We start from the raw sequence: 27,082 nt of genomic DNA on the forward strand, positions 1-27,082 counted from the left end.
ACCATTCTCAAAGAAGTTGAGGCAAGAGGGGAAAAAACAAGGGTTACAGCAGATATTTTACAATAAAAATAATGAATCACACACACTCATAATAAAGATGGAATCAGTCTGAAGTTGTATAGTCAGCTGAGCACGTCCTTGCAGATTGATTGACCGACTTATTGGTGTCTGTGGTTGCAATGGCCTTTGTGCAAGTTTGTGGTTCTGGCAGAGTCTTTTGAGATTGCATCAGGATATTGTAAGAACCCTTCTTTCTTTCATAACTACTATTCTTAATAGTTATTCTGTGAATTTCAGTGTTGGTTAAAGTTTTCCCTGGCTCTGATTACAAATGTTTTTAAAAGATAATGTGAATGACAATAGACTTGGCTAAAATTTAGATGCAAGTTCAGTAATTGATAAGACATTTTCATTGAATAGAGCGTTTGAAAATAACTGTCTCAGTGTTCCTTGGAATTTTGTAAATTTCATAGAATTTTTAGAACATTCATGTTAGTTATATTGCCACAGGAACATACCTTAAAGAATATTTACCATCATTTAATTACTTGACAATGTTTCCTATAAAGTCCAATATAGTAAAATCCAGTAGTAGCCTAATTGGGAGAAAATAAATGATACATTCTTTGAGGAACTGCAGAGGCCCAACTGGAAAATTTCAAAGTCCAAATGGCTTCATAGAGAACTTTGATCCTGGGAAGCCCGCCAAAGATGTCAAAAGGTTTGAAACATTTCATTATGATAACATTACACATCATTGTAAAATAATAGTCCTTTATTTAACAAGCATAAGAGACCAGATAAGGAGGATCGAGGCTCCAACTGATCTTCTCATGAGCACAAATGAGAAAAAAAGTAACATGGCAGCATGCAAGCAGATGGCACTGTTGCAAGTTCCAGGGAAGCATCAACACCAGCTGAGATCTGGTTGTTTACTTGGGCATATACTATAGATAACAGGAGGCAGGTGAATCCTCTGCTACCCTAATTGGTTGTCCCTGTGTCTAAGCAAATACAAGCAAGGTAAGCCAATTGCTCATGGCTCTTTTGTCCTCTAGAGGCAAGAACCTCCTGGCCCCTGCATCCCAGATTAATTCTGTACCTTTTTATCTTTCATCCTTCAGTCTGTGTTTAGTCATATCCCTCCCATCAGGGATAAACTCATAGGCATAAGTTAGTTCCTATAGACCAGAGTGATTTAACCAGAGTTATAATTCAGATGTAACCACAGCTATAAAGTAATTTGAAGATATTAAAAGCAAGTAAATTACCAAAAAACTCTTAAAGCTTCTTTTACCTAAGTAATCAAACACGTAGTACAAGTAGCAAAATCACAATCAATTATAAGAACAAAATCTGGGTTTTTAATGTCTTTCTTGTAGTTTTTTCTCATAAAAAACATTTTTGTCAGGCATGATGGTGCACACCTGTAATCCCAGCAAGGAGAAGGCTGAGACAGGAGGATTTCTGTGAATTTCAGGCCAACCTGAACTACCAGTGGGAACCTGTCTCAACTCTCCCATAAAACTATTTTCTTACATTTTTGCATGTATGATTGAATATAATAATTAGAATTTTTAACCTTTTTTTTTTTTTTGTCTTTTTCCTTTTTACCAGTACCGGGGATCGAACTCACGACTCCTGCTTGCAAGGCAGGCACTTATGCCGCTGAGCTAAATCCCCAGTCCCCAGAATTTTTAACCTTTAATAAACTTATTTTTAGTGAAGACACAGTAAGAAATAATTTTAATACTTTATTAAGATATGTTATAATTTCTCACAGAAAAATTTTATATGTGCAATGAACATACCAATATACAAAATTTAAAAAGTTAAAGAGTACTTGAATTTGCACTTAGCAGTTGATGTTTCACTGTTTTAACTTACTCAAACATTTTATGCATATCTATTACTTAAATTAACGTAACTTTAACTTTGAGAAGTTCATTTATAAACATCCCATTTACATTCTCATTTAATTTTAACAATATTACTTAGATTACTTATAAAAATTGAGATAATATGCAATCATGATCACTGTTTCAAGTTATTTCATTGTCAATGGAAAAAACTCTACAAGTTAAATTGTTGTATTCAGTACTCGGGAAGGAATGGATGTGGCATTGCATTTTCATCTGTATATTTGCTCTTAGTAAAATTATACTTTTATCATTTTATACACCAAACATAGATAAAATAACCTACCTGGGTAACACATGTGCTAACAAGTATGATGACAACTTCAGTTTTATTTTACCAAGAAATTTAAAGCCAACTTATTGTGCCCAGGTTCACTTCAATCATATGAACTAACTAGAATTTTGGTTAATTACTGTAATCCTAACAGTTTAATTTATGTGTGTACCCATTTATCTGTTAGCCAACTGGAACAGAATTTTCTTCTGGTGATTTAGCCCTTGTCACAACATTCAGCATATGCACATGTATAACCTACATAAACGTGTATGACCAAGAATCTTACAGCATTTGTCTTAGAATTTTTTTCACAAAACAAAAATAAAATAGAAATGTAAAAGTACCAACTTATAAAAGGCTGTGTAATCCACATTATATATCTGAAAATTGAGACAAATTAAGGCTGAGAAAGAGATGCTCCTGTGTAGAGGTTTCTTATGACACTGCGATACTATGTATTAACTTAGACTTAGCTAGAAAAACAGACTTTTCTCCTGTCTTCCCCTATTCAGACTATATTCTACAATGTCTCTTTTTACTATTTTTATCTCTTCCTCAAGGTCCTGCCTATCCAGAGACCCTCCAAATGCGTGATATTTGCTAGGCAGTTAAACAATTTTAACTGCCAGTAATTTCCACTCAGTTAACCATTTCATTTTGAAAATGGACTGCTTTAAATTTCTTTTTCTCACATCTTGAATAGGTTAATGCAATTATCTTATTTGCTAGTCCTATTTCTATGTCTAATCTATATAGTTGGGAGATAGTTTTAGAAAAATTTTGTTTAGTTGGTTGGTTCTGTGGTTTTCAGGCTAGAACCCAGAGCCTAATGCATGTTAGACAAGTGGTCTACCATTGAGATACACTCTCCACCTTTAGAAATGGTTTATGAAAATTTGGGTTTTTTTGTTTGTTTGTTTTGTCTTTTTGAGACAGTGTTTCACTGTGCAGTTAAGGCTGGCCTTCAGTGTACTTTGTAGCTCAGGCTGGACTTGAACTGGCAGCAATCCTCTTGCCTCTGCCTCCCAAGTGATGGGATTACAGATGTGTGCCACCATACCAAGTACACTATGGATAATTTTTACAGGGCCTATCTCTCTCTCTCTCTATCTCTCTCTCTCTTTCTTTCTTTCTTTTACTTTTTCCCATTGATACAGACTAAGCAATTTTTTAGTGCCAGAGGTCAATAGCCAACTGCTTTAGTTATGAATTTGATATGGAAAGCAGAGATACAAAAAGATTTGTTTTCTCACCATCACAGGAACTCCTATAACAAGTGACTGATGTAAAAGAGAGAAGCATACAAATTTCTTGAATATAAATTTTTGGTTTTTTGATACTGGGACTCAAACTCAGAGCCCTGCACTTGCCAGGGAGGCGCTGCACCACTGAGCTATAGTCCGAGCTCTTGACTATAAATTTTATGTGACATAAGAGTCTCCTGAAGTGAAAACTCAGAGAAACAAGAGAAACTCGTACATTTTTATGATTTGGCGTGATGAAGACTGGACTGGCATGTGGAGTTATGCTTAGGCTAACAGGCTACGATCTAATAGCCTGGTATGTCCATATAAGGCAAAAATTTGGCACCAAGAAACCACAATTTCCAGTCTTCAATAAAATGCTTCCTATTCAACAACAAGGAAAGTACTCGCTCACCAAAGGATTCACTCACCAACAGGACTTGGTGGGGAGCAGCTTTCCCCACACCTTAAACACCACTGGTCATTACTTCTATCTATTTCTGAATTGTAATAGGTCTGTTAGCGCTATGCTTTCAACTTCTGGAGCATTTTTTTGGTTGAACAAAACAAACAAGCTTTTTGAATAGGGCCCTGTGTTCATTTTCCAGCAAAGGGAAAGAGTGGGAAATATACCTTCCTCACCAGCCCCTCTTTCTCCAGTTTCTTCCATAAATTTATAATGAAGTCAGTCTTATATTAGGTCCAACATACTTGCATTGCTAACAAACTAGTCCCATTTTCCCGTGACACAGTCTGCCAATGACTGAAACAATGTATTTTACACAACAGAAGTTGTTTGCAAGACAGTTGAGTGGGGGGAGGCGAGTCTCAAATCTATGTCACTGAGTGTAGTGTTTAGCAGTATTCATGTGGTGAAGAAGTGTACGACAAGGTATTATGGAAGGTGACTGGAGTTGAAGCAATCAGTGGTCTTCTTGGAATGCGTGTTCAAAACATAGTAGTTTTTCCACCTTTTCATCTCAAAAGATCACTCAACAGATACTTGGATAGGCCCAAATGAAGGGTTGCTGGTTTAACTAAAACTCTTCTTCTCTTTACTTTGAATGTTGGGTATTTTGTCTCTGCAATGAGTGAAATAACTAAGACACACTCAAATTATGGTGCTGGTACCTGAAATGGTATTCACTTTTCCTTTAGGACCTAAAACCTTCTTAGTCACATTTCTTTTTTTTTTTTTTTTGTCTTTTTCCTTTTTATCGGTACCAGGGATCGAACTCACGACTGCCTGCTTGCAAGGCAGGCGCTTATGCCGCTGAGCTAATCCCCAGCCCCCTTAGTCACATTTCAAAGCAGTAGAACGTAAGAATTTTTTTTTGTCCTTATGTTTTCTTCAGTTTTTCCCCTCCACAAACTGATAACGTGTGCAGTTGACACATATCTGTTGACGCAAAACTATGTAATTCTTTAACGGAAAACAAAATATATATACTAGCTTCGAGCTATTTCTAGAAGAGATAAGAACCAGGGATGTTACCTGATCAAACAAAAACTAGAGTTTTGCTGCAATGGTCCCCTCTTTACCACCCAAATGTTTGTGGAAGAAAATCTGCAGTTGCTTCCATGCATCCAATTGGGCCATGGCATGAGCCCTGGGCTCCCCTCCGTACAGGATAGGAGCACCCACCAAGTTATGCCAACCAGTCTTGCACAAGGGGAAATAAGGCACCTCGATATAGTGCCCAGCTTCTGGGTAACAGATGACCTGGGGCTTTTGCTTCCCATGGGCCTGCAAGCGCTTGGAGGCCTCACTAGCATAGAACTCACTCTGCCAGTTGTGGTCATCCTGACCTACAAGGAACAGGAAGGTGGTGTCAGACCTTTCCACAGGAATGAAGCTCTTTGGTTCTTCCAAAGGGCTTTTCAGGGCATCCATAACATCCATGATCCCATCTTTGGTCATCTTCATTCGATTCCTCATGACAGGGACAGGAGGTACAGACTCATCCTTATAGTATATGGGTGCTCTGACAGCAGCTACAGAGCCATTGATGATGACGGCAGCCGAGATGCCCTTCAGAAAAGAGGCCATGGCGAGGCTTATTTCACCGCCTTTGGAAGTTCCCAGCAGCCCAATTCCTGGGCCCTTTACCTGAGAAAAGGGCAGAAAAAAAAAGAGAGTAAGTTCATGATCCAAGAAGCAGTACCTACCTATAACTCAGCTAGATCTGAGCCCAAATCTGACTCTATCAGTACCTCAACTTTAAGATCACTAACGCTCTCTAAAGCTCAGTTTCTTTAGCAGAGGGATGAGGAGTGAACCCCTAAGTCACAGTCTATGCAAAGCACAAATGAGAAGCCACATGTAAAGCACTTGGCATAATGCTTGTCAAACAAAAGCATTCAAGTCCAGGTGTGGAATGGTGGTCTCCAGCGTCTTTATCTTTCAATGTGTTTTGCATTGAGATATATCCAGGGAAACTGGAAAACATGTAATGTGAAAACTTAGCTAATAGTACATTTGCATATAAGACTCTAAGAACAGTATTGGTAAAGTACAGTATCATACAGTATTGGTGAAGAGAAGGGCTGTACTTATAAAACAAAAAAATTTCCATACTGAATTATTTGTGCAAAGAATGTTGGAAGCAATAAAAATGTTTTCTAGCTTATACAGCATATATATGCAGTATAAAATTACCATCAAGTGTTTACAAAAAAACTGAAAGAATTCACATAAGCCTATTTGGCAGCTACTACATCATTACTAATTATCTTTTGTGTTTATTTTTAATATGTAAGCAGTAGTGGGTACTGAAAGGTTTAAAAGCTAAATGGTCCAACTAAGAGTATGATGACTAGTGATAAGGGGGTCTACAGTTTCATGCACACTATTCTTCATCAACATCCTTTTAATTTCATTATTAGTGTTTTTACTGCTGAGATTCCTTTTTCCCTAACCTTTCCTCCCCAGTCCCTACAACTGTATTGTGTGTCATGTGGACATGGACCTTATCCTCTTCACTCTATGCATTCAAAAATGCCTAGTTCCTCTAGTGTTTGCTGCATGATTGAATGTAAATTAATCATCAAATGTCGAGCCCATTTCAACGATTTAACAAGTGTGGTTCATTTAGCTTTTATAATAAGTTTGGAGACTGAATACAAACTTGCTGCCCACAAAGCAGCACCATCCCTCCTGATTTACCTCTGCCTATCTGGGTCTTAGCACCAAAGGCCTGCATCCCCAAAAACCCTCTGTCTTGGGCAAAATTAAAATGTTTGGTCAACCCTAACTGGGGATCTAACACCTGGCTGGATGCCCAAATTTATCACTCCAGCTCAGAAATATACATTTTCTCTGTCAGACTGTGGACACTTAATATTTGTTTTTTTTTTTTTTCCATAGAGGATCCTAAGGTCACTTAGCTGAAAATCTGTACTACATCGGGGAAGTATTTAGAGCCTGCTATCTGAACCAAAAGACTGAAGGAATAGCCAACCTGAGGGTGACAGAGCAGGTAGTTCACAGCTTCTTCAAAGTACTCCAGGTGGCAAACATCTATGTGTTTAGGGAGGTCATCATAGTTATAATAAGCTAGAGCCATCACAGCAAAGCCCTTCCCAGCCAGCAGACTAGCTCGATACTCTAGAAGGCCTCCTCCAACTCCAAAAAGGTCCACGATCCCAGGAAAGGGCCCAGGTCCTTGAAAAGAAACAAAACAAAGATGTAGTCCTTCGGATGGGTGACTTTTAGAATCTGATTCTCATTATTTGGGAAGCCTCCCGGGTGGGTGAACATCCATTACTCTCCTATTTTGAAAGGATGCTATGTAGGGGCTCAGAGAACTTAACAATATCACCAAGGGTGGAGAGAGATTTCCTCATCGTGTGACCTAGATTCACTTCCTTGAGTGATAGCGAGAGGTAGGGAGGATTTAGAATTTACTCAGGGTAGCAGCAGTGGCACTGAGTCCACAGGAGTCCTTATGTGGTACCGAGGGTCCAGCATTAATGATGTCCAGTGTTGGCACAGTACTGTGACCTTAGCAGGGTTCTTGGTGAAGTCTCCCTTGACTGTCATTTTTCTGATCCTAGTCTTTGGGACAATTTGGATCCTAAACTTTACCTCACAGTAAATCCCTTTCCTATTTAAGAAACAATAAGTCTTTACTTGCAACTCAAAAATTCTAATCGAGCTTCCATTATGGTGATGTCAAAATCCATTGTGAGAAAAAACTGCAAAGTCTTAGGCAATGTCTGGACATTCTATGTCAAGGCTTATCGTCTTCCAGATTGCCATCAGAATGGTCAAACTCAGTCCACACTTCATCTCCACCTCCCGCCCAGAGTCCCACTTCTTTGTAAGTCAGGTTTTAGTTAACAAAGCTCCAGGTTATGAGTTTTTGTTTTCCACATCTGAGGCCAGTGGCAAAACCCATCTATACTATATATAATAGGTTGATGAAAAATTTACGTGGTTTTCTTTGATGATCATTAAGGTTGCTGCAACTGCTGCTTTAAGTATCCTGTAAGCTCCACATACAAGCATTTTTCAAGCACTGTACATACAAGATACACGCCTAAGTTACTTAGATAATATGTACATTTGAATTTTGACTAAAACCTACCAAGTTGTTTTTCAAAGGTGCTTTATTGATTTACACTCGCACGACAGGTGTAGACTGTTTGTGGTACTGCATCACATCTTCACCCACACTCGAAACCAGGTTTTCAACAAATATATTTGTTTGAGGGATATGAGGTATGAGAAGGAATTTCCTAATACTTTTAATGTGCCTGTTTATGTTATCTGAGTTGAGAATCTCTTCACATGTTTACTGGCCTTCTTTTTCCTGTTTCCTTTGCAATGGAATGCCATCTCTTGGGCCTGTTTTTCTAAAAAGTTGGGGGTGCCTTTATTGACTCATACTAGAAACATCTTCTATTGCTTATGAATACACCCACAATGTTTTTCCTCCTTTTTTCAATTTGTGAAACCCCACAGCCTTGAAGTCAGGGAACACTGAGCCATACCCACAGGCCTTTCATATTTTGAGACAAGTTCTTCACTAAGTTGCCTAGGCTGATCTCAAACCTGACATCCTCCTTCCTCAGATTTTAGAGTAGCTGAGATTACAAGTGTGTGACACATTGTCCAGCTCCTAGTAATGTTATAGCTTTCATATACATGTCTTCAGTTTACCTGGAATTCATTTTTGTGTATAAGACAGCAATTTCAATAAGAAGCCAATATAACTGCCTTTCCCCAATAATCTATACTACTACCTATATCGTTGGTGGCAAAACTATGGCACATGGACCACAGCCACCTGTTTGTTATCATTGAGAGTACTAAAAGATTCACTGTTCTTGACCTGTGTCATATTTCATGCTTCCCTATGGGCATAGGTCAATTTATGCAGTGTCTATTTTGTTGATCTATTTGGCTGTACATATATCAACATGTTTAATTGTAAAACTTAATTCCTGGCAAGGTTAAGTATGTTGTTCATTATTCTCTTAAACCTTGTTCCACTTTGGAACTGTAGGAATTATAGTTTTCAACCTCCCAAAGAAACACTGAAGTTTAAAAACTATCGTAACTGGGATAATGGATTATAAGACATCAAGTACTTCACAGAAATACAGCGTCCCATGTAAGTCAAGGAAAGATAACATATAGAAGACAGCACTTTAATGTAGACCCCTTGTCCTATTGATATATTTGCTTGTTACTATTTAAATATGCAAATATTACATTATTTCCTTTACTAAAGAACCACATTTCCAATTTTAGAAGTTTATTCTTTTTTCTGTAGCAGTGTTAGGGACAGAGTTTTGGCAAGAGGAAAATTTAACTACTGTCTAAGATATAAATAGTTCTGTTATTATTATTTTTATTGTTTTGGTGTTGGGGATCAAACTCATGACCTCACATCTACCAGGCAGGTGCTATGTCGCTGAGCTATATCCCTGGCCCAAATTATTTTGTTTTTGAGACAGGTTCTTGGGATGTAATTCAGGCCAGTCCCTGAAACTGGTGGCCATCCTCCATGCCTCAGCCTCCTAAGAGCTGGGGACTATAGGCTTGCACCACCATACCCCGCTAAACTATCCTTACCTTTGTGCCTTCTATGTGCACGCCTGTCTGTCAGTCAGCAGTCCCAAGTCTGACTCTGCTGAAAGGGAATTCCAACTATTGACAGAGACCCTGAGAACAGCTCTCGGTGAGCCCCAGCACTTTGCAAGTCCCTTTGCTTTAAGCACAGGTTCTCACTCTTCATCTGCCTCAGAAACAACAGGGAAAAGTGGTTCAACTCAGGATGCTGGTTCCACTCCCAACCTGCAGGCTCTTGCAGTGTGGGAGGACCAAATAGCATTTTTAAAAAGTTTCCTGGAGAGGCTGCTAGTTCCTCTGGATCCAGAGCCCCTGAGCTCCATCGTGGACCTGTATACAAATCACCTGCCAGTTTCTCTTGTCCCCAATCAGATTCCACCTCAGCAGGTTCTGAGAAAGCCAGGCATTCTAAGCACCTTCGGTACTGCTCAGACTTTAACTGTAGCCAAAAAGTCTGTCACACTTGCAGTGACCACAGACCTCTAAGGGTTCCTTGGAGGGCTTGGGAGAGGAAGACAGAAGAGGTTAGACCAGAGGGGGCAGCAGTGTCTCACCTGGGGGCAGGAAGAGGGTGGCCCGCACGCGGCCCTCCCGCACAGGCACGCGCCGCACCCCGGGCGCCAGGAAGTGGCGCTCGTGCACCGCGCTGGCCAGCAGCTTGCCCTGCTCGGGCTCGTGTCCGTCCAGCACCTCCAGCTCCACCACGAAGGGCGTCTGCACGTCCCGCTTGAGCAGGCGCCAGAAAGGCCTGTCGGGCTGCATGGCCCAGAGCAGCCCCATGGGCTCCAGGCCCGCGAAGCTGCCGCCCAGCGCGGGCGCGCGCTGCAGGTCCAGCCGGCCGGCGGCGTCGGCGCGGTAGCGCGCGTGGGCCCGGAAGAGCGCGCCCTTCTCGTCGCGCAGGGCGGCGCGCAGCGTGACGGGCTGCTGGGGGGCGAGGCGGTGCACGGCGATGCGCAGCGGCTCGTCCCAGAGGCTGCGGCCCGCGGGCTCCACGATCACGGTGGGCGCCATGGGTCCCTGAGTGAATAAAGTTGGATTGGCGGGCGGAGTTGGCTCAGCGCTTGGCTTCTCCTCCGGGGAAGCGCTTCCGGTGGAGCTCCCCAGACCGCTCTGGTCTGTTGGTGTCAGCTGCACGAGGACCCCTCAGTTCACGTAATACAGCACCGCCCTCCTGGGTGGAGAAGAGAGTGATGATTACTGCTGCAAGTGACGAAATAGAGGTAAAATTTAAGAGTGAACCTGAAAGCCTGGACAGGGTACGTTCCTAAGAGGGAACTTCGGTCTCCATGATAATAAACTCAGCCTGAGCAAAGAGCACAAACTAACAAGGCAAAAAAAGCTTTAAGTGAGAAGTAGGGGCTTTAGCTTGAGACTATTTGTATCATTAAAAGCTCTAGAAGTTCTGCTGTCACTGGCCAGTCCGTATCAGCATGTGGATATAGAGAGTACTGATTGTGAACTCATAGGTCTGCTCCCTGGGAGTGTCAGTTTTGAGTTCCACTAGTTAGGATTTTAGCATGAAACAAGTGACCATGTAAACTGAGTCATTTGGGAAGAGTTCCATAAAGGGATTATTTTCATGGACAGGGACAATAATTTTATTTTATTTATTTATTTTTTTAAAATTTTATTTAAGGAGAAAAAAAGACAGAAAAAGGGTACAAGTTATACAGAATTTCAGAAAAAATAAACAGTAGGAAATCACTAGTTAATTACATATTATATATTGTCATCTTAGAAATAGTTGTTCAAGTTACAAAATTAAAGCATATAGAGGGGACTTTCAAACAGTGAGACTGCAAACAGTTTTGTTCAATGATCCAACAAAACTCAGTAATATGGTTATCTATCTTATACACATAAATATATATGCAGTTATATTCTTTAGAGCACTTTCTTTTCCTATTTAGGGAAACTAAGATTTAATCCTGTAGAATCAAGGAAGAGAGCTGACTGGCAAGACCTGCTGCTTTCCTAGAGGGAAATAATCTATGATCATGATGCAGACAGTAAAAAGTTCATAAATACTCCATTTCACTATACCCTTGCCCTGCCAATTCCTGTCTTTGCTGAGCTGAGACACTGTTACTGGTTAGTGTGAGTCCTTATTTTACTGATAATTGTTGTAACCTAGTTTTAACCATTGCGCCTCATTTTCTGTTCTGTATGCGTCTTACTGCCTCCTCCTCCCCTTTCCCCTTCCTATCTATCCAGGTTAAGTTTCAATTTCCTGAGAAAGCTGTAAAAGCCTTAGGTATCAGTTTCCTGTAACCCCCTCCCCTACCCCTCATCTGGGTATCTGTAATAAAATGTGCTGTTCTTTAAGAAATGCTTAACTTCAAGGAAATTACAGGAAGTTCTATAAAGCCCAGTTGCTACCTAACTGTCAGCGATTATAACATTCCTGTGGTTTTTGGCTTTAAAACCCAACCTTTCTAGCTGTAAGGCTCCCAGTCTCCAAATTGGCTCCTGGAGACTGTGACGCCAGGCCTGGCCTAAAATAAAGCCTTTGCTCCCCAAATTTTAATTTCTTGCTTCCTTGGGTTTTATTCTGGGGTCCAAGCTAACACAATAATAGAAATTAAAACAAAAGTGCAAGTATGAATTTACAGGCAAGAGCATTCATTGAATGATAACAGAAGATAAGGAAAGGACTCTAGTTAGAGGAGTAGCTGGAAGGGACATACTCTAATGGAGAGGCTCAGATGTGCCCACCAACAAATGTATGACGTGTGTGATGTATGAAGAGAATTGCTGTCTGGCACAGGAGGGAAAAGCAGCTGAAGAGGTGGCCTGGGCTGAGGCACTGAACCATTTTCCTCAGAGATGTTCTATCCCTAGCAGCTCAATGAAGAGATAAGTGCAGAGTTTAGTGATAGAACTGTGGGGAGAGGAGGACCGGTGGTGGCTGAAAAGGTAAGAAGTATGAAATATAAATGACCTTTATTTTGGGAATGCAGGGAGAGACACCCCCGACCCCCTGGGGCATGGCATCTCCACTCCCGGGGCTAGAGATCTCTCTGTGGAACATGTGGAGTGAGGCACATAAGTAGCTTCGGCTTGGGGTGGAACCTAAGGGGAGCGTTAGAGATGCACAGGCAGCCCATTGGTCTTAGTTTGGCGCCAGAGGTAGATTCCCAAGGGCGGGGGAGATAGGAGCTCTTTGGCTTTACAGGCTGCAGTGTCCAGCCTGGGCCAAAACCCTTTCAGTGAGGGGTGACCATATCCCAAAGTAGCGTCAGCTACCATAGAAAATACTTCGTACTCATTTGAGGAAAGTGGCCCCAAACAAAGTACAGTGCTATGTAGAGACTCAGTGAAGAAAGTAGCTTAATTCCAAGATGGATGGCATGCTGTCTCCAGAACTAAACCAAGTATTAATTTCTGTGCCCTTAGGGTTGAGAACTTTATAATAGCCAGAGTCTTTGGCTTGATCCAGGTAGAATTTTTCCACTTACCTCAGAGATGACATTGCATCTTCTCCTGCTTGGTTTTCTGGCTCACCTTGGAAGAAGAGGACATTTCCCTCTCCCATGACCATCATTTTTGCAGAATGCACAATGGCTGGGCTGGCCTCTGGTGTTTAGGGTCCCCACAATTTCCCTGCTCTGAGGGTGAGTGACTCACTGAAGTAACAGGATCATTTTAATAGGGTCCTGTTTTACCCTGGGTTCTGACTGACCTTAGAGGGCAAAGGCCAAATATTATTTGTCCCCTTAGTCCTTTTATCTTTCTTAACTCTCCATGCTTTGGTTGTTGAACACTCAGAAGGTCACTTACTCCAGTCTTGAAATGGTATCAGTGGGCTCTAATATTAACTATGGTAGTTTCCTCTAGGTCCAGGGACTCCTCTCATATTAAAATATTGTTAGGTTGTCTGCTAGAAGTCATGCTCCTGAAGAATGGAACAGACAACAGTTACAAAGTTTTATAAGGAAAAGTAAGCAAAAGATAGTAAAACCAAACCACTGCTAAATGTGCTAAGAAATATAGTAAATCTAGTTTTGTCAGAATTATAGTCTTTTGAAATATAATGTACTTGTTTACAGATGTGATGTCTAAGTAAATAATCTTTACCCCTGTAGTTATTGGAATGACACAGCCTGGAATGCAGTTTTTAATGATCATAATACAATTAAAAACACATAAATACAGAACTAAATTTAATTACCATAATGCCATTAGAAACACAACCACAGAACTAAAAAAAAAATCTATTATAAAAACCTTTAATTTGCAAGATACCATTATTATAATGTGTTTTTTTTAAACTTTGTATTTCAGAAGACTTATGCACTTGGGAAGTATAACGACATTTAACATAAAAAGGAGTCAATATTATTGCTATGTAGAAGTCCTGTGCATATCCCTCTAACCTTTTATTTTGAGGCTAAATTTAGAACTTGTACCATACTACTGTAATCATATGATTTTGCAATTAACAGGCCTTCAAAACTGAACAGCACTGACCAGGGATGATTTACAGAAATTTCCCCCAGAGACATACAATGTCAGCAACTGCTAATTCTAGTTCATTTAGTTTTCTGTGATTCTCAATTAATTCCTGAGATCCATCTGCTTTTTGAATAAGCCAACTAAAAGTACAATAAGAAAGAGTTAAGCAAGACAGACTCCAGTGTCATAGCCCTGAATTCACTCTTGAACCTGGGCCTTACTGCATAGGTATAGTTTGGCTGGGACAGGGGAGCTCCACATCTTTCCAGTTTTAGTAGCCAGTGGACTTCCTATTTGAATGAGTGCTTTCTTTGAATATTTTTGTAAGGTTTGTGTAAGTGTAAAATTGTTTCAAAATAAGTTTAAAAAGATGATCTCTGGGAAAGGAAAACATATTTCTTGTTCTTGGCAAGGCAGAACCAATATAGTGAAAATGACCATCCTTCCAAAACTATTAATACATATTTAATGCAATCTTGATCAAATACCAACGCATATCTCACATAATGAAAGGAAATAATCCTTAAATTAATTTGGAACCAGAAATGACCTAGGACAGCAAAAGCAGTTCTGGACAACAAAGGCAAGATGGGCACATCAAATCCCTGACTTGAAATTATACTACAGAGGTACTGTGATAAAAACAGCATAGTATTGACAAAAAGAGGCCTGAGGATCAGTGGTACAGATTAGAAGATGCAGGACAATTCCAAACACACTCAGCCACCTTATCTTTGACAGTGGGGCTAACTACCTTTACTGAAAGAAAGCATCTTTAATAAGTGATGCTTGAAAAACTAGCTTTCTACATGCCAAAGATTAAACCTAGAACCATATCTCTCACTATGCACCAAAGTAAAATTGAAATGGATTAAAAATCAAAATATTAAAACAACACGTAATCTGCTGGAAGATAGAATAAGTAAAACTCTCAAAGACATAGGTGTAGGTAAAGATTTTGTGAATAAAATGCTGACCACACAGGAAATATTATAAAGAATCAACAACTGGGGTCTCATCATATTAAAAAGCTTTTGCACAGCAAAAGAAACCACCAACAGTGGAGACAGCCAGACCCCAGCCTTTTCCCCGTGAATCAGAGCCATTTGCAGACTGCAGGGAAAGAGAACAAGAAATCACCAAGAAGCAAGTCTTCCCTGTGAATTAATGCCCTGTGTGGGCTGCTGAGGGGACAGCCAGACCCCAGCCCCTTCTGGTGTGCAGTCTGGGAAACAAGAAAAGCCAGCCCTACCTCCCCATAAGTGACCAGCTGATTCAGAGAAACACAGGTTGTGATGTTAGCTCCTGAGGTGAAATGTGATTTGATGCTTATGGTGTTTGGTGTTTCACTGACTTTGCAGGTCTAGAGCCGGTGGTCTGATCATCTATTCAGGGGATAACAGTACACAGTGTGGTATCTATGGGGTATCTTCTTCTGAATGTGTAGCCATTATTAGTTCCCTATTATCTTATTTTGAAGTCCTGTATCATTTTCATTGTTTTGTTGGGTTGGGTTTTATTCTGTTTTGTTTTGTTTGATTTTGTTGAATACAATCACATGGACAGCTATTTCAAAGATAGCAAGATATAGCCATTTTGGATTTACTGTTGTCTTGTTTTGAAGTCCTTTATTGTATTCATTGTTTTGTTTTTATTGGTTCTATTCTGTTCTGTTTTGTTTGATTTTTAGTATGTCTGAAAGTATCTGCAGCTATTTTGAAGACAACAAGTGGCATTAGGGTAACCATAGTTGATTCTGTATTGCTTTGAAGTCCTGACAGCAAATAAATATGCGAAAAAAATGTTCAGCATCACTAATCATTTGAGAAATGCAAATGAAAACAACACTGAGATTTCATCTCCAGAAAGAATGGCTCTCATCAACAATCAACCAGTAACAAAAGCTGGAGAGACTGTGGGGAAAAAGAACCCTTCTCCACCGTTGATAGAAGTGTAGATTGGTGCAACCAATAGGAAAATCAGTATGGAGAGTTCTCAAAAAACTGAAACTGGGGTTCAGTTTGATCCAGCTATTCCCTTTGTTTGTATCTTTCTGAAAAAGTTAAAAGCAACATACCACAGTGATATATGCACACTAATTTTTATAGCAACACAATTTGTAATAGCTAAATCTTGGAAACAGCCCAAATGCCCATCAATCAATGAATGCATAAAGAAAATGTGTTATACAATGAAGTACTACTCGACGATAAAGATGTAAATTTGAGACATTGTTAGGTAAATGCATACACCTCAAGCCCATCCTTGTAATAAATTGGAGACACATGTTGACATAAGCAACTCTGCTTGACACTGTCAACCTTCAGAGGCCAGCATGTCATTGGGGTATGTGTTGCTGCAGTCAGGGCTCTCTGGAGCTAGGTATAGAGTACACGGCTGCTGAGCTGGCTGGTTGTACTCCAAAGAAGCACATGTTTAATGCAATTTTTTTGTCATGTGAGAAACTGAAAGGGTAAACAAGGATGGTAGATAATGGGAAGCAGGAAGAACATGTTCAGACAGGAAGGGGAACCAAGGAGAAGGGAGTGGAAAGGGAAGGAAGGTAAAAGGGGAAAAGAGAATGGAAGGAATAAAATGAAAACAAAGGTTTTGTAAATAAGAAGAAGAAGGATTGAAGGGGAGAGGAAAAAAAGAAGAACCAAAATATATTATGTCCGTGTACCAATTCCTATGATTAATATGATCATTAAGTATATAAGAAGTGTATCAATAAAATTAATTTTAAATTATCTCTGGAAATACCAGAGAGAATCTTTTGATGGTTCTCTGTGCCTAACTTGTAGAGTTAATAAAAAAAAATACATCTCTGATCGTTGCTTCTCCATATCCTGAAACATGTAACATTACCCATTCTGCTTAAATTGCTAGCCATTTGCATCACCTATAATCTTGTGACTAGAATCCCCTGAAATTGTTGTTGTTTTTCTTGTTTACAGCATCTGGATTCAGGCATAGTTATTTCAAAGGAATCTGCGTTGTAATGGGTCATTATAGAAAGGTCCCAAGGTTCAAGGAAATTGAGTTAAACGGAAGGCATAGTTTTCCAAAAAACCACTGGGTACAAAAAGAGCTTGGTTATTACCCTGATGAGGAGCTCATTTTTCAGAACCTTGAACCCTGTGAGTTACCCAGTTGAGTGTTTGTGATGACCTTTCTCCTAGTGCCAGGTGATATGCAGAAGATTGGAAGATTAACTCTTTCAACCCTACTTTTGCAATTTTATTTGCTAACCAGTAGGAGTGACCATAGGCCTTGGTGAGCAGATATTTTCTACCGTGAATCAAAGACTGGCATACAAAAGTCCTTCTCAGACGTCTATTTCTTCTCCTAGATTGGAGTATGTGTCTTTTTTTACGATATTGATCAGTTTGGTAAATTCTGTGGCCTAGATATCAGGGATAAATCTTGTCTTTTTAAATTTACTTCACATTGTCCAGCTTTGGGTTCAAGTTTTTAGGAAAGAGTAGTCCATGTTCTTAGAAATTTTGCCACAGGAAATAGGGCTGGAGAAACCTACAAGCATTTATGCTGTAGTCTGGGTTATAGGTAGATCACTTGTTTAGTTTCATTGGATTTGGCTTAATATTTACAGAAAAACAAGCAAGAAAAGTAAACAGTATATAGTAATCTCAGATAAAACTTACCCAGATTGCAAAGCAGGAAGACTTTGATTTCCACCTACAGTACCATGTACCTAGAAATTCCAGGGCCTACTTTGAAGTGACAATTTTTATTTACTCATAGTAAGGCTGGAAACTTTTGAAGTTAACATTCTTTGCATATTTTCAAATATACAAAAGTTTCCAGTTTTGTCCTGTTATAAAGAAAACAGATTCTTATTGAGCTTATTGAAACAACCACATTGCCATAATGAAAATAAAGTCCTTATGAATGCTTTTAAAATTTTTTCTTTTGTTTTTTAAGTTGATTTATTTCAGCTATTTGTTATAGTGATGGAATAACAGCAGATGCTTTCCTCAGATTCAGTAATATTTGTAATATTATTTACATGAATTTCACAAAAAGCATCTCTCAAAGATTCAGAACAGAAAGTACCTTCATAATCTCAATATTTCCAAAAAAATACTAAGTTCAGAAATAAAATAACAAAGGCTGTTTTTTTTTTTGATAGACCTTCATGGAAGGCAACTTAGAGAAGTGTTAATTAATGTTAGAAACTCGTTCTTTTTGATTTGGTGTGTATTAGTGATGTGGAACTATGAGTCTCATTGTGGTAGTTTGGGATTTTACATGCATACAATATGTTCATCAGTTCTTTCATTTTTGTGTAATTACTGTTTGATTTTCATTAGTAATCTCATGGACCCATCACTTTTGCCTGCTCACAAGGCAGGTGCTTAAGCCACTGAGCTAAATCCCCAGCCCCCAACCCATCACTTTCTATATTAGAGTTCTAGAAACTTTTAGTTAGATCTTTAGTTTTAAAACTATCAGAATATTGCTGGGCATGGTGGCTCACACCTGTAATCCCAGCATTTGAGAGGCTGAGGCAGGAGGATCATTGCTAATTCGAGACCAGTCCGGGCTATAAAGTGAGCTCAAGGTCAGCCTGACCTGCATAGTGAGATCCGGACTCAAAAAGACAAAAAAAATCAGAATGTTTATTAGTCTTTTCTATGACCCCTATTTCAAATGTTAAGGTTGTGATAAGAATTCTGCAATTGATATGGCATTTCAGTTTTTCTTACTGTATAAGCATTTGAAGATAATTCACAATATTCTCAGAATTTTTATATCTCATGTAACCTGTAGAAGAGTCATATCAATTACACCTCCATAGGAACATAACTTAAAGAATATTTAGCATTATTTCATTACTTGACAATATTTTTCCATACAATCCAATATATCCCATAAGCCTAGTTAATTTATTATCTGTAGGAGATGAGAAATATACTCTTTGAGAATCTGCAGTGGCCTAACTGGAAAATCTCAAAGTCCAAAGGCTTCATTGAGAACTTTAATCCTGAGGAAGCCTGCCAAAGATGTCAAAGGGTTTGAAATAGTTAAGCAAAATAAGGTTGCACATCACTGTGAATTAATAATCCTTCATTTAACCAGTGATTTAACCAGAGTTAGAAATCAGATATATCAGAGTTATAAAAGGATTAAAAAATATTAAAAGCAAATACATGTTTTAAGAAAATTTAACTTTTAATGCTCATTTACCTAAGTAATAAAATACCTATAAAGTTAACAGAAATCATAAATTATCTTCACAAAGAAATTTGCATTTGTTAATTCTCAGAAGACTAAGATTGGATGTTCTATTCAATCCAACTATTCCCCCCTGGGTATTTTCTCAGAAAAACTGAAAAGGTCATATCACAGTGATATATGTATACCCAATGATCATAACAGCACAATTTTTTTTTGTCTTTTTCATTTTTATCGGTACCGGGGATTGAACTCACAACCGCCTGCTTGCAAGGCAGGTGGTTAATGCCGCTGAGCTAAATCCCCAGCCCCTTATAGCAGCACAATTTGTAATAGCTAAATCTTGGAACAAAAACAACAAGATGCCCATCAACCGCAGAGTGGATGAAAAAGATGTGGTATTTTTATACAATGGAATATTACTCAGCTATAAAAAGGATAATCTTGAGGCCTTCATAGGCAAATGGAAACAACTTGAGGCTATCCTCACTAGTGAAATAAACAAGAATCATATTCATAAATATCACCTTGTGTCTCTAGTGTAAAAAGTAATAAGAAATGTACGAGTTATAAACCCAAAATGTGTAATTGGTATTATAAAAAAGAGAGAAAAAGAAAGTGCTCTAAAGGATATAACTACATGTATGTTTAAGTGTGTAGGATTGATAACCATATTACTAAGTTTTTGTTGGATAGTTGACCAGAACTGTTTACAGTTCTTGCTGGTGAATGTCTACTTTGTATGCTTCACTTTTGTAACTTGAACAACTGTTTGTAAGAGGACAATATGTAATTATTAACTAGTGATTTTTACTGTTTATTGTTTTGAAATTATGCATTATTTATACCCCTTTTCTGTTTTGTTTTTTTCTTTAAATAAAAAAATTTGAATTTGTTAAGCCAGTTATTGAGAGATAAAGAAAAATCTCTTGCCATGTCATTGCTTGTATTTATTCCAGATCTGTTTAAATAACTTTCTATTAAACCTCACGAAACAGTACTTGAATGTATTTGGACACAGGCAGAATGTGTATCCCAGTTATGATTGTATATCTTAGTAAACAAGAAAACTAGAACCTTGAGCAGGGCAATGCAGGACTCTTGGAAATAGTAAAATCACTTGAAATTGGTTCCACCAAACAATTTAAATACAGGCAAATTAAGAGTAAAGAACCAAGTTATCCTAGCCTTTCAAATAAATATTTGTGGTATCATCTCAATAGCCAAGTCAGACTTGTTGTACCCCCAAAACAAGCTCCGTGATGTTGTCAGTTGTCAAGAAGGGGACAAGACATGTTTTAAAAAGAAGCACTTTTAGTTAAGCTGGTATCCAGCAGCATAGTGCAGATGGAGTTTGCAAAGCTGTGCAACTGGGTTAGAATTTTGACGGATTTTTATAGTTCATTTACGATTAGCTCATTGACCACTTAAGTACATAGTGATGAGAAACAGAAACAAGGTGGGCCTTTGTTCCCCTCTGCTTGAGGTCGGAGGCATTTCACAGTGGGTGGTTAGCCAATTCATAGCCCTTGGTCTGCCAATTCCAGGAACATTTGTTTCTTACAAAGGGAACAATGGTTGACACAGCAAACAGGTTACTCAGGGACGAGGCATACAGAACAGCATGATGATGTGGTCAGTTAATTTATAACTATGTGGTTGGTGCTTCGGAGTTCCTAGGGTAACGAGCACAGCTCAGAATGACAGTACTGCTAATAACTAACTATCGTTTAACTATTTTTGCTAATAACTATCTTTTTAACTTTGCATTTTAGTTTTTTAGCATTTTAGTACAAGACTAGGGAGGAGAAAAAAAGCTTTCAGGAGATGACTAAAAAGTTAAGGCAAGAACACCAGCTAGTGGAAAATGCAGTTCACAAAAAGGTTTTTAAAAAACAGATTTCAAAAATATCAAACCCTCTTGCAGATTTTTCCTAGGAGCAGATCAGTATTTCAAGAAAGCTTGCTTTAACCATAATATCTTACATTCCAGTTTCATATGGTGCATTATTACTTAATTTTTAGAAAAGCCTATAAGCTATTTTCTTTTCATTATACCCAACTTGATCACAGCTACATTTTCTTTCATAAGATTATTCCTTTATAAACCTTTCCTCACCTCTGTAGCCTACTTGAACATTTAGTTTTGCTGTTCCCATTCTGGACCAATCTAAGTGTTCACCTTAGGACAAAACTTTTATTCTTCCATGAAAATGACCTTGCATACTAAAAAATTCTTAATGTTACTCACAAGCAGATTCTCAGAGTTACACATTTTTTTTTGCATTTTGCATTTTGAAAAACTCACTAAGAAAAATCTCCAAATTTAGAGACAAACATTCCTTTTCCTCAAAGAACAAATTTTATCTCATAATTTTTCTCATCCACAGCACAGCTCTCTTTTCTTATATTTTCTCATATAAAATTAATATATTAAAATAGAATTAAACTCATAGTAAACTTACTTTTTAGTGAAGACCCAGTAATAAGTAATGTCAACATCTTATGAAAGCATATTTTATAATTTCTATATAATTTTTATTATTAAAATATTTAAATGTGAAATCAAACTAACATGTATATATACATTAATATATTTTCTAAATTATTTAAGAAGCCAGGAGTACTAGAATTTATATTAACTAATTGGCATTTCATTATATTGAAAATAATGCAGACATTTTATGTGTATCTATTACTTAAATTAATATAACTTTAAAATTTCAAACTTCATGAAAGTTCATTTATAAACATTCTGTTTATTTTTCTCTAATTTTACTCTTAAAAATTTTGCCTTCGTTACTTATATAACTGAGGTATTAGACAGCCATGATCATTGTTTCAAGTTGTTCCCCTGTCACAGAAAAAACCTTAAAGTGCTGTACTTGAGGGACTGAGGATTTAGCTCAGCGGCATAAGCCCTGCCTTGCAAGTGTGCGGTTGTGAGTTCCATCCCTGGTACTGATAAAAACAAAAAAGACCAAAAAAAGTGCTGTACTTGATACTCATTTATCTGTAAGCCAATTTGAATACAATTCTTTTAAGTTTTTTTTACCATTGGAAACAAAATACACCATATGCACACATATAATGTATGTAAACACATATGTCCAAAGATTTTATAGTTTTTTAGTCGTGAGACAAAAAAGGAAAAGCAATGTAACTCACCTGTTCATATAAAGACTGTTGAATCCAAATTGTATTTCTAACAAAATTGGAAAAATTAAGGTCTTCTGTTTGTATGTCTCAACATGAAGGATTTTATTTGTCTTGATCCATAGTCTTACTTTTTGAGACAGGGTCTCACTATGCAGTTCAGACTGGCCTTGAGCTCACTTGTAGCCCAGGCTGGTCTCAAACTCACAATGATCCTCCTGCCTCAGGCTCCCAGATGCTGGCATTACAGGCGTGTGCCACCTCACCCAGCTGATCTTTTAAACATTTGTGGACCAAAATTTTGGTTAAAGCAGTTCCCATAATAAGACAGTTAGGGACCACTATGCTGATGTGACAGAAGGCTGGAATGACAAAATAAACCTTAGAGACAGCAGCATAGCATGTTCCACAAACCCATCATGCAACCACAAAAGCAGAATATTTGCGTGAAATGAAAAATTGTCACCAAGAAAACCCAAGTGAGCCCTCTAGCTTTACTTCCTCTTTAGACTGCTTAAAAACCACTGATTATGAAAGTTACAAAGCTGGGCGATGCTCTCAGTTTCTACTGGCTTTGCTATGGACCTCTAAGGTGGGGTTTGATAATAGTTCCCTAGGTTTCTTCCCAGAGACCTGAAGGCTGCTTTTGCTGAGAACATGGACCCTTTACTTGAGCCTACAAAAATTTGATGAGCCAGGCGTACACACCTGTAATCCTAGGAGGCTGAGGCAGGAGGATCACTAGGAGTTCAAAGCCAGCCTAGGCTACATAGTGAGTTCAAGGTCAGTCTAAACAACATAGTGAGATCACATCTCAAAGAAAGAAAAAGATTCAATCGGATGAGTCACAAAAATGGAATTAAAAAATTGATATCTCTGTCTTTACCTTGTATCTGTCTCCTTTGCCATTTTAATCCTTGGGTCAGATTCTATTCAATTGTGCACTTAGATACGTTGATCTTATGAAAGTGTTTAAAATGAAGTACAGTAGTATCTCAGTTTGCAAATGGTTTTGTTTATAAACAATTTGGTTCACAAACAGAAGTGTTTAGCAAAACTTCAGTTTGTTTGCATACTGCATCGGGGTGAGGAACATGACCTCACCCATCTTTCCCATACAAACACAAACATGGGCATCTTTTCCAAAGTCATAGAAAAATTAATTTTGTGAACCCAGGCACCACTGTGTAGGGGTAACACAGGCTGTTGCCCATTGGAGCCAGTGTGTGTTTTCTTTCCCTCTTTCTCTGCCCCTTTCTTGTCCTTCAGAAGTCAAAACAGGGCAAGCATCTGCAGTCCTTTGTCTCTATCAGATGGCCCAGACCCACAAGGCCAGGAAGGTTTGGGTGGGATAATGACATCAGCTATACAAGATTTAGGTTTTTCTTCCTGCCATTCTCCCCTGTTGCCTCAGGGTGCTAACTAAAAGGTTCTTGCCCCAGTATAAATTACTGTACAATTATGGCAGTGGTCTCACATGGCAGAAGGCCAAAGCGGGAATACCTACCACTTCCTGTTTCTTCAGCCCTAACTGCAACTTCCCTTCCTGTTTGCAGGTACAGAGAATTCAATCAGTTCCTCACGCATCATCAATATCCGCCCCACAGGCCACTGCAATCAGAGGTCATATAACTGTCTCTCTGCATCTGGTCAAAGGAGACAACAACTAAGCCACCATGAGTTGTGTGCTCCTTGCCACGTCCTCAACAAAATAAACCTGTCATTTTGTTCTTTTGCTTCTCTATTGCTCCAGAATACTTTAACACTGACCATGTGTCTTGTGATTTTCCCAGAGGGAACAAGGTCTAATCCAAAAGCCCTTTCCATATTCAGGCACTTACTGCTCAACAGGGCCTTCCAGTATTAAATTATGCACTGACAAAAATAAACTTATGTTACTTTTAACTCCATGAAGAAATATATAAATACCATTTAGGATGTTATGGTGCTTTATGGCAGGAAAGGCAGCAAATAAAACTACAACCATGACTGACTATCTACAGAGAATGTCCAAATATTCATATTCACATTGATCATATCAACAAAAAACATATCTCAGAAGAACAGAACTTCTCAGGAGGATGGCTTCATGAGCACTTTGAGATAAAAAACAAGCTGCTTATAGAATTCTGTGAATCACCAGGTCCGGAAAGAAAAAAACAAATTTCCTGGGGAAAATGTTAATTCAAATGAAATGAAGTCTCCAGGAGCTCCACGGTCAGTGTTGCTGTGAAGTGATCTGACTGCTGACCTGCTGATGAGGGAGGATGAAAGAAATAGTAGATGAACACATGTGTGTGCGCTGCCCTTGACTCTCTGTGGGTCTCCGCCAGAGCTTGAGAGGTGCCCATTCCCATCAGTGCAGGGTGGACGTTGACCCTCACAGACGGTTCACATCACATCTGAAAGAGTTTGCGGCGCAATAAAAGAGAGAATATAAAATAAAAAATAGCCTTTATTCCAAGGTCGTGGAGAGAAGTCCATGACCATAGACAGCCTGAGTCCCCTCTGCCAGAAGGTGGGGTATGGGATATACATGTAACCTCTGACGGGGTAGCGCTTAGGGCAGGCATTGAAGATGCGCGAGGAGCTGATTGGACTTATCTGTGCCTGCAAACAGGAAGGGGAGTTGCGGCGATTAGGGCTGAAGAAGAAGCAGGAAGTGGTAGGCCATCGTGCTTTGGCCTTCCACCATGTTAGACCACCGCCATAACGATACAGTAATTTATTCTAGTGCGAGAACCTTTCAACATCCAGTTGCTTCCTGAAATGAGCAAGAAGTGTAAATAAAGGCTTGTCAATTAAATGTTGGATAAAATGGAATTTATGCAAAAGCCAATATGCATTTGATTTTGGGCGAACACATTGTTTTTCAGTGTTAGTGCAGGAGCTACCGAAAAGGTCAAAGCTAAGTAGAGTTTATGCTGTACTTTACATGTCCCATGAACTAATGTCACCATCTAACAACTGTTAGGACTGTAATTTGCTATTGTTTTACAATTCAGATTTCTGTATTTTTAACTTAGTTTGCAGTATATTTCAATGTATTTATTTCCAGTGTCTGACAATTTGACAGCTCCAGGCTCTTACCACTGAAGTGTTCAGCATCTTGCTTTGTAATACTCGGCTTTCTGCTTAGTTTCTGTGAGTTGGTGAGGAGACTGCATTCAAGTACCAAGAAACTCAAGGGAAAGGCAAGAAATGTTACAGGATAAAAGTTCTGTTCAGTGTATATTTTTAATTGTGTTGCATTATTAGCTTATTTTATTTTATATTTGCAAAATAACACTTAATATTTGTTGAAGTCACTTAAATTTGCATATTCTATATCTACACAAAAGAATAAGGTAGGAAATGTCAACATGAAGCTTAAGTTAAAATTCTGAGTCTGATTCATTACATCAGAACTTTAAATTTCTTGGCTTCTGAAGAGATAAACTGTGCTATTAGTAATTCCCAACACCTGTGCCATAGGTACTTAAAATATTAAGGTTTCCTCTTATCTTTTGTATCAAAATAATCAGCATGAACCTCTCTGTTGGACCCTGAGACACAGGTAATGAAGTTGTTGGAGCCTGCAGGCATTCTGACTAGATTTATTAGCATGTGCCTTGTGCCTATTTCTCTGTGATTTAAGGGATGCATGTGATGGGGAAGTCATGTGTGCGCTGTTGCGGTAGCTCCTCACTGTGCTCCATCCTTCTCCCCTGGTTTCCCTCAGTGGTGCTGCACAGTGGGCGTGGGTAAAGACATAGTGTCGGGGTTGGGGATTTAGCCCAGCGGCAGAAGCGCCTGCCTTGCAAGCAGGCAGTAGTGAGTTCGATCCCTGGTACCGATAAAAAAGGAAAAAGAAAAAAAGACATAGTGTCAACCCTGGTCCAGAGTGGCTCTCATCTGGCTCTTGGGAGTCAGCTTCCAGGGTGCTGCAGAAGCATCTTGCATTTATCTCTTGTTAAGAGGTTCACCTTCCTTCAGCCAGCAAAATGCAGATGCAATTCATCAGCATGGAGTGGGTTTGCTCATTTTCCATTCATCCTAGTAGAGATCCACGTGATCTGTGACACTTGACAACAAGCCTGTGCTCAGAACCAAGCTGGTTTAGGCCAAGAAACTGTACATGCCATGGAAGAAGATCTTAAAGCCTGATCTGCTCTAGTTTATGTTACAATACAAATACGGTTGTCTGCAGTCCTTTATGATAACATTTCTGCTTGCTACTAGAGATTAATTTTTTTCAAAATTGTATCAGTGACTCAGATAAAACATACCAGTTGAATCATGATAAAGAAAATAAAAAAATAATTGAAGGAAATTGTGTCTATGTTACATTGCTTTTGTCAAACCAGACCCTTGGAGTACCCTTGGAGAGTTGTGTGTCTGTTTCTGTCTTACTGTGTTTGTGCCTCTTCCCACAGAATACAGTTAGTGTAGCTATGGATGGGGGCGTGGGTCAAACTGTTAAAAAGTGCTCTCACAACTAATGAATTTTCTCTTACCTGCAAAATGAAATTTAAATCCATCCCATGTCTTCGTTAAATAATTTTTAACAGTGCTAAGTTTAGAACTTCTTTCTGACAAGATTGAAATAAACAAAAGCAGTGATCCTTCTAATATCATGGATATGCTACAGTTTTAAATTTTTAGGCAGTATCATTGGAATTACACGGATTAAAACTGATTTTAACAAGACAAGGTGACCCATGTGAGGTCACTTAAACACTGTATTTGTTAGGTCTGTGCTCATATGAATCTC

At 38.8% G+C, this 27,082-nt stretch overlaps 1 protein-coding gene and 1 long non-coding RNA gene across 3 annotated transcripts; one reads left to right on the forward strand and one right to left on the reverse strand.

The window, feature by feature from the left end:
• Positions 1-1,741: 1,741 nt before the first annotated feature.
• LOC100730476 (acyl-coenzyme A thioesterase 1-like) lies at positions 1,742-10,660 on the reverse strand. 2 transcript variants are annotated; one of them, XM_003472406.5, is made up of 3 exons: positions 10,074-10,660; positions 6,902-7,104; positions 1,742-5,550 (listed from the first exon to the last, which is right to left on the reverse strand). In XM_003472406.5, the coding sequence occupies exons 1-3, from the start codon at positions 10,528-10,530 to the stop codon at positions 4,951-4,953; spliced, it is 1,260 nt and encodes a 419-aa protein (XP_003472454.1). In that variant the 5' UTR covers positions 10,531-10,660; the 3' UTR covers positions 1,742-4,950. The 2 variants fall into 2 exon arrangements, with proteins under 2 accessions (XP_003472454.1, XP_063097522.1); XM_063241452.1 differs by lacking the exon at positions 6,902-7,104 and having other exon boundaries at positions 5,310-5,550.
• Positions 10,605-26,641, forward strand: LOC134474244 (uncharacterized). The gene is made up of 2 exons (XR_010044970.1): positions 10,605-10,739; positions 23,886-26,641. It is a non-coding gene; the product is annotated as an uncharacterized LOC134474244 (long non-coding RNA).
• The last annotated feature ends 441 nt before the right edge of the window (positions 26,642-27,082 follow it).

The sequence above is a fragment of the Cavia porcellus genome, unplaced genomic scaffold (assembly GCF_034190915.1).
Source record: "Cavia porcellus strain 051 isolate PalLab524CR breed Dunkin Hartley unplaced genomic scaffold, mCavPor4.1 scaffold_31, whole genome shotgun sequence".
Lineage (NCBI taxonomy): Eukaryota > Metazoa > Chordata > Mammalia > Rodentia > Caviidae > Cavia > Cavia porcellus.

What these genes read in the sequence shown, in the direction of transcription:
- LOC100730476 (XM_003472406.5), bottom strand. Translation starts at nt 10,530, where the DNA reads ATGGCGCCCACCGTGATCGTGGAGCCCGCGGGCCGCAGCCTCTGGGAC. An exon ending in CACCCTCTTCCTGCCCCCAG is followed by an intron (nt 7,105 to 10,073) that starts GTGAGACACTGC and finishes TTTCTTTTCAAG; the next exon opens with GACCTGGGCCCTTTCCTGGG. An exon ending in ACCTGCTCTGTCACCCTCAG is followed by an intron (nt 5,551 to 6,901) that starts GTTGGCTATTCC and finishes CCCTTTTCTCAG; the next exon opens with GTAAAGGGCCCAGGAATTGG.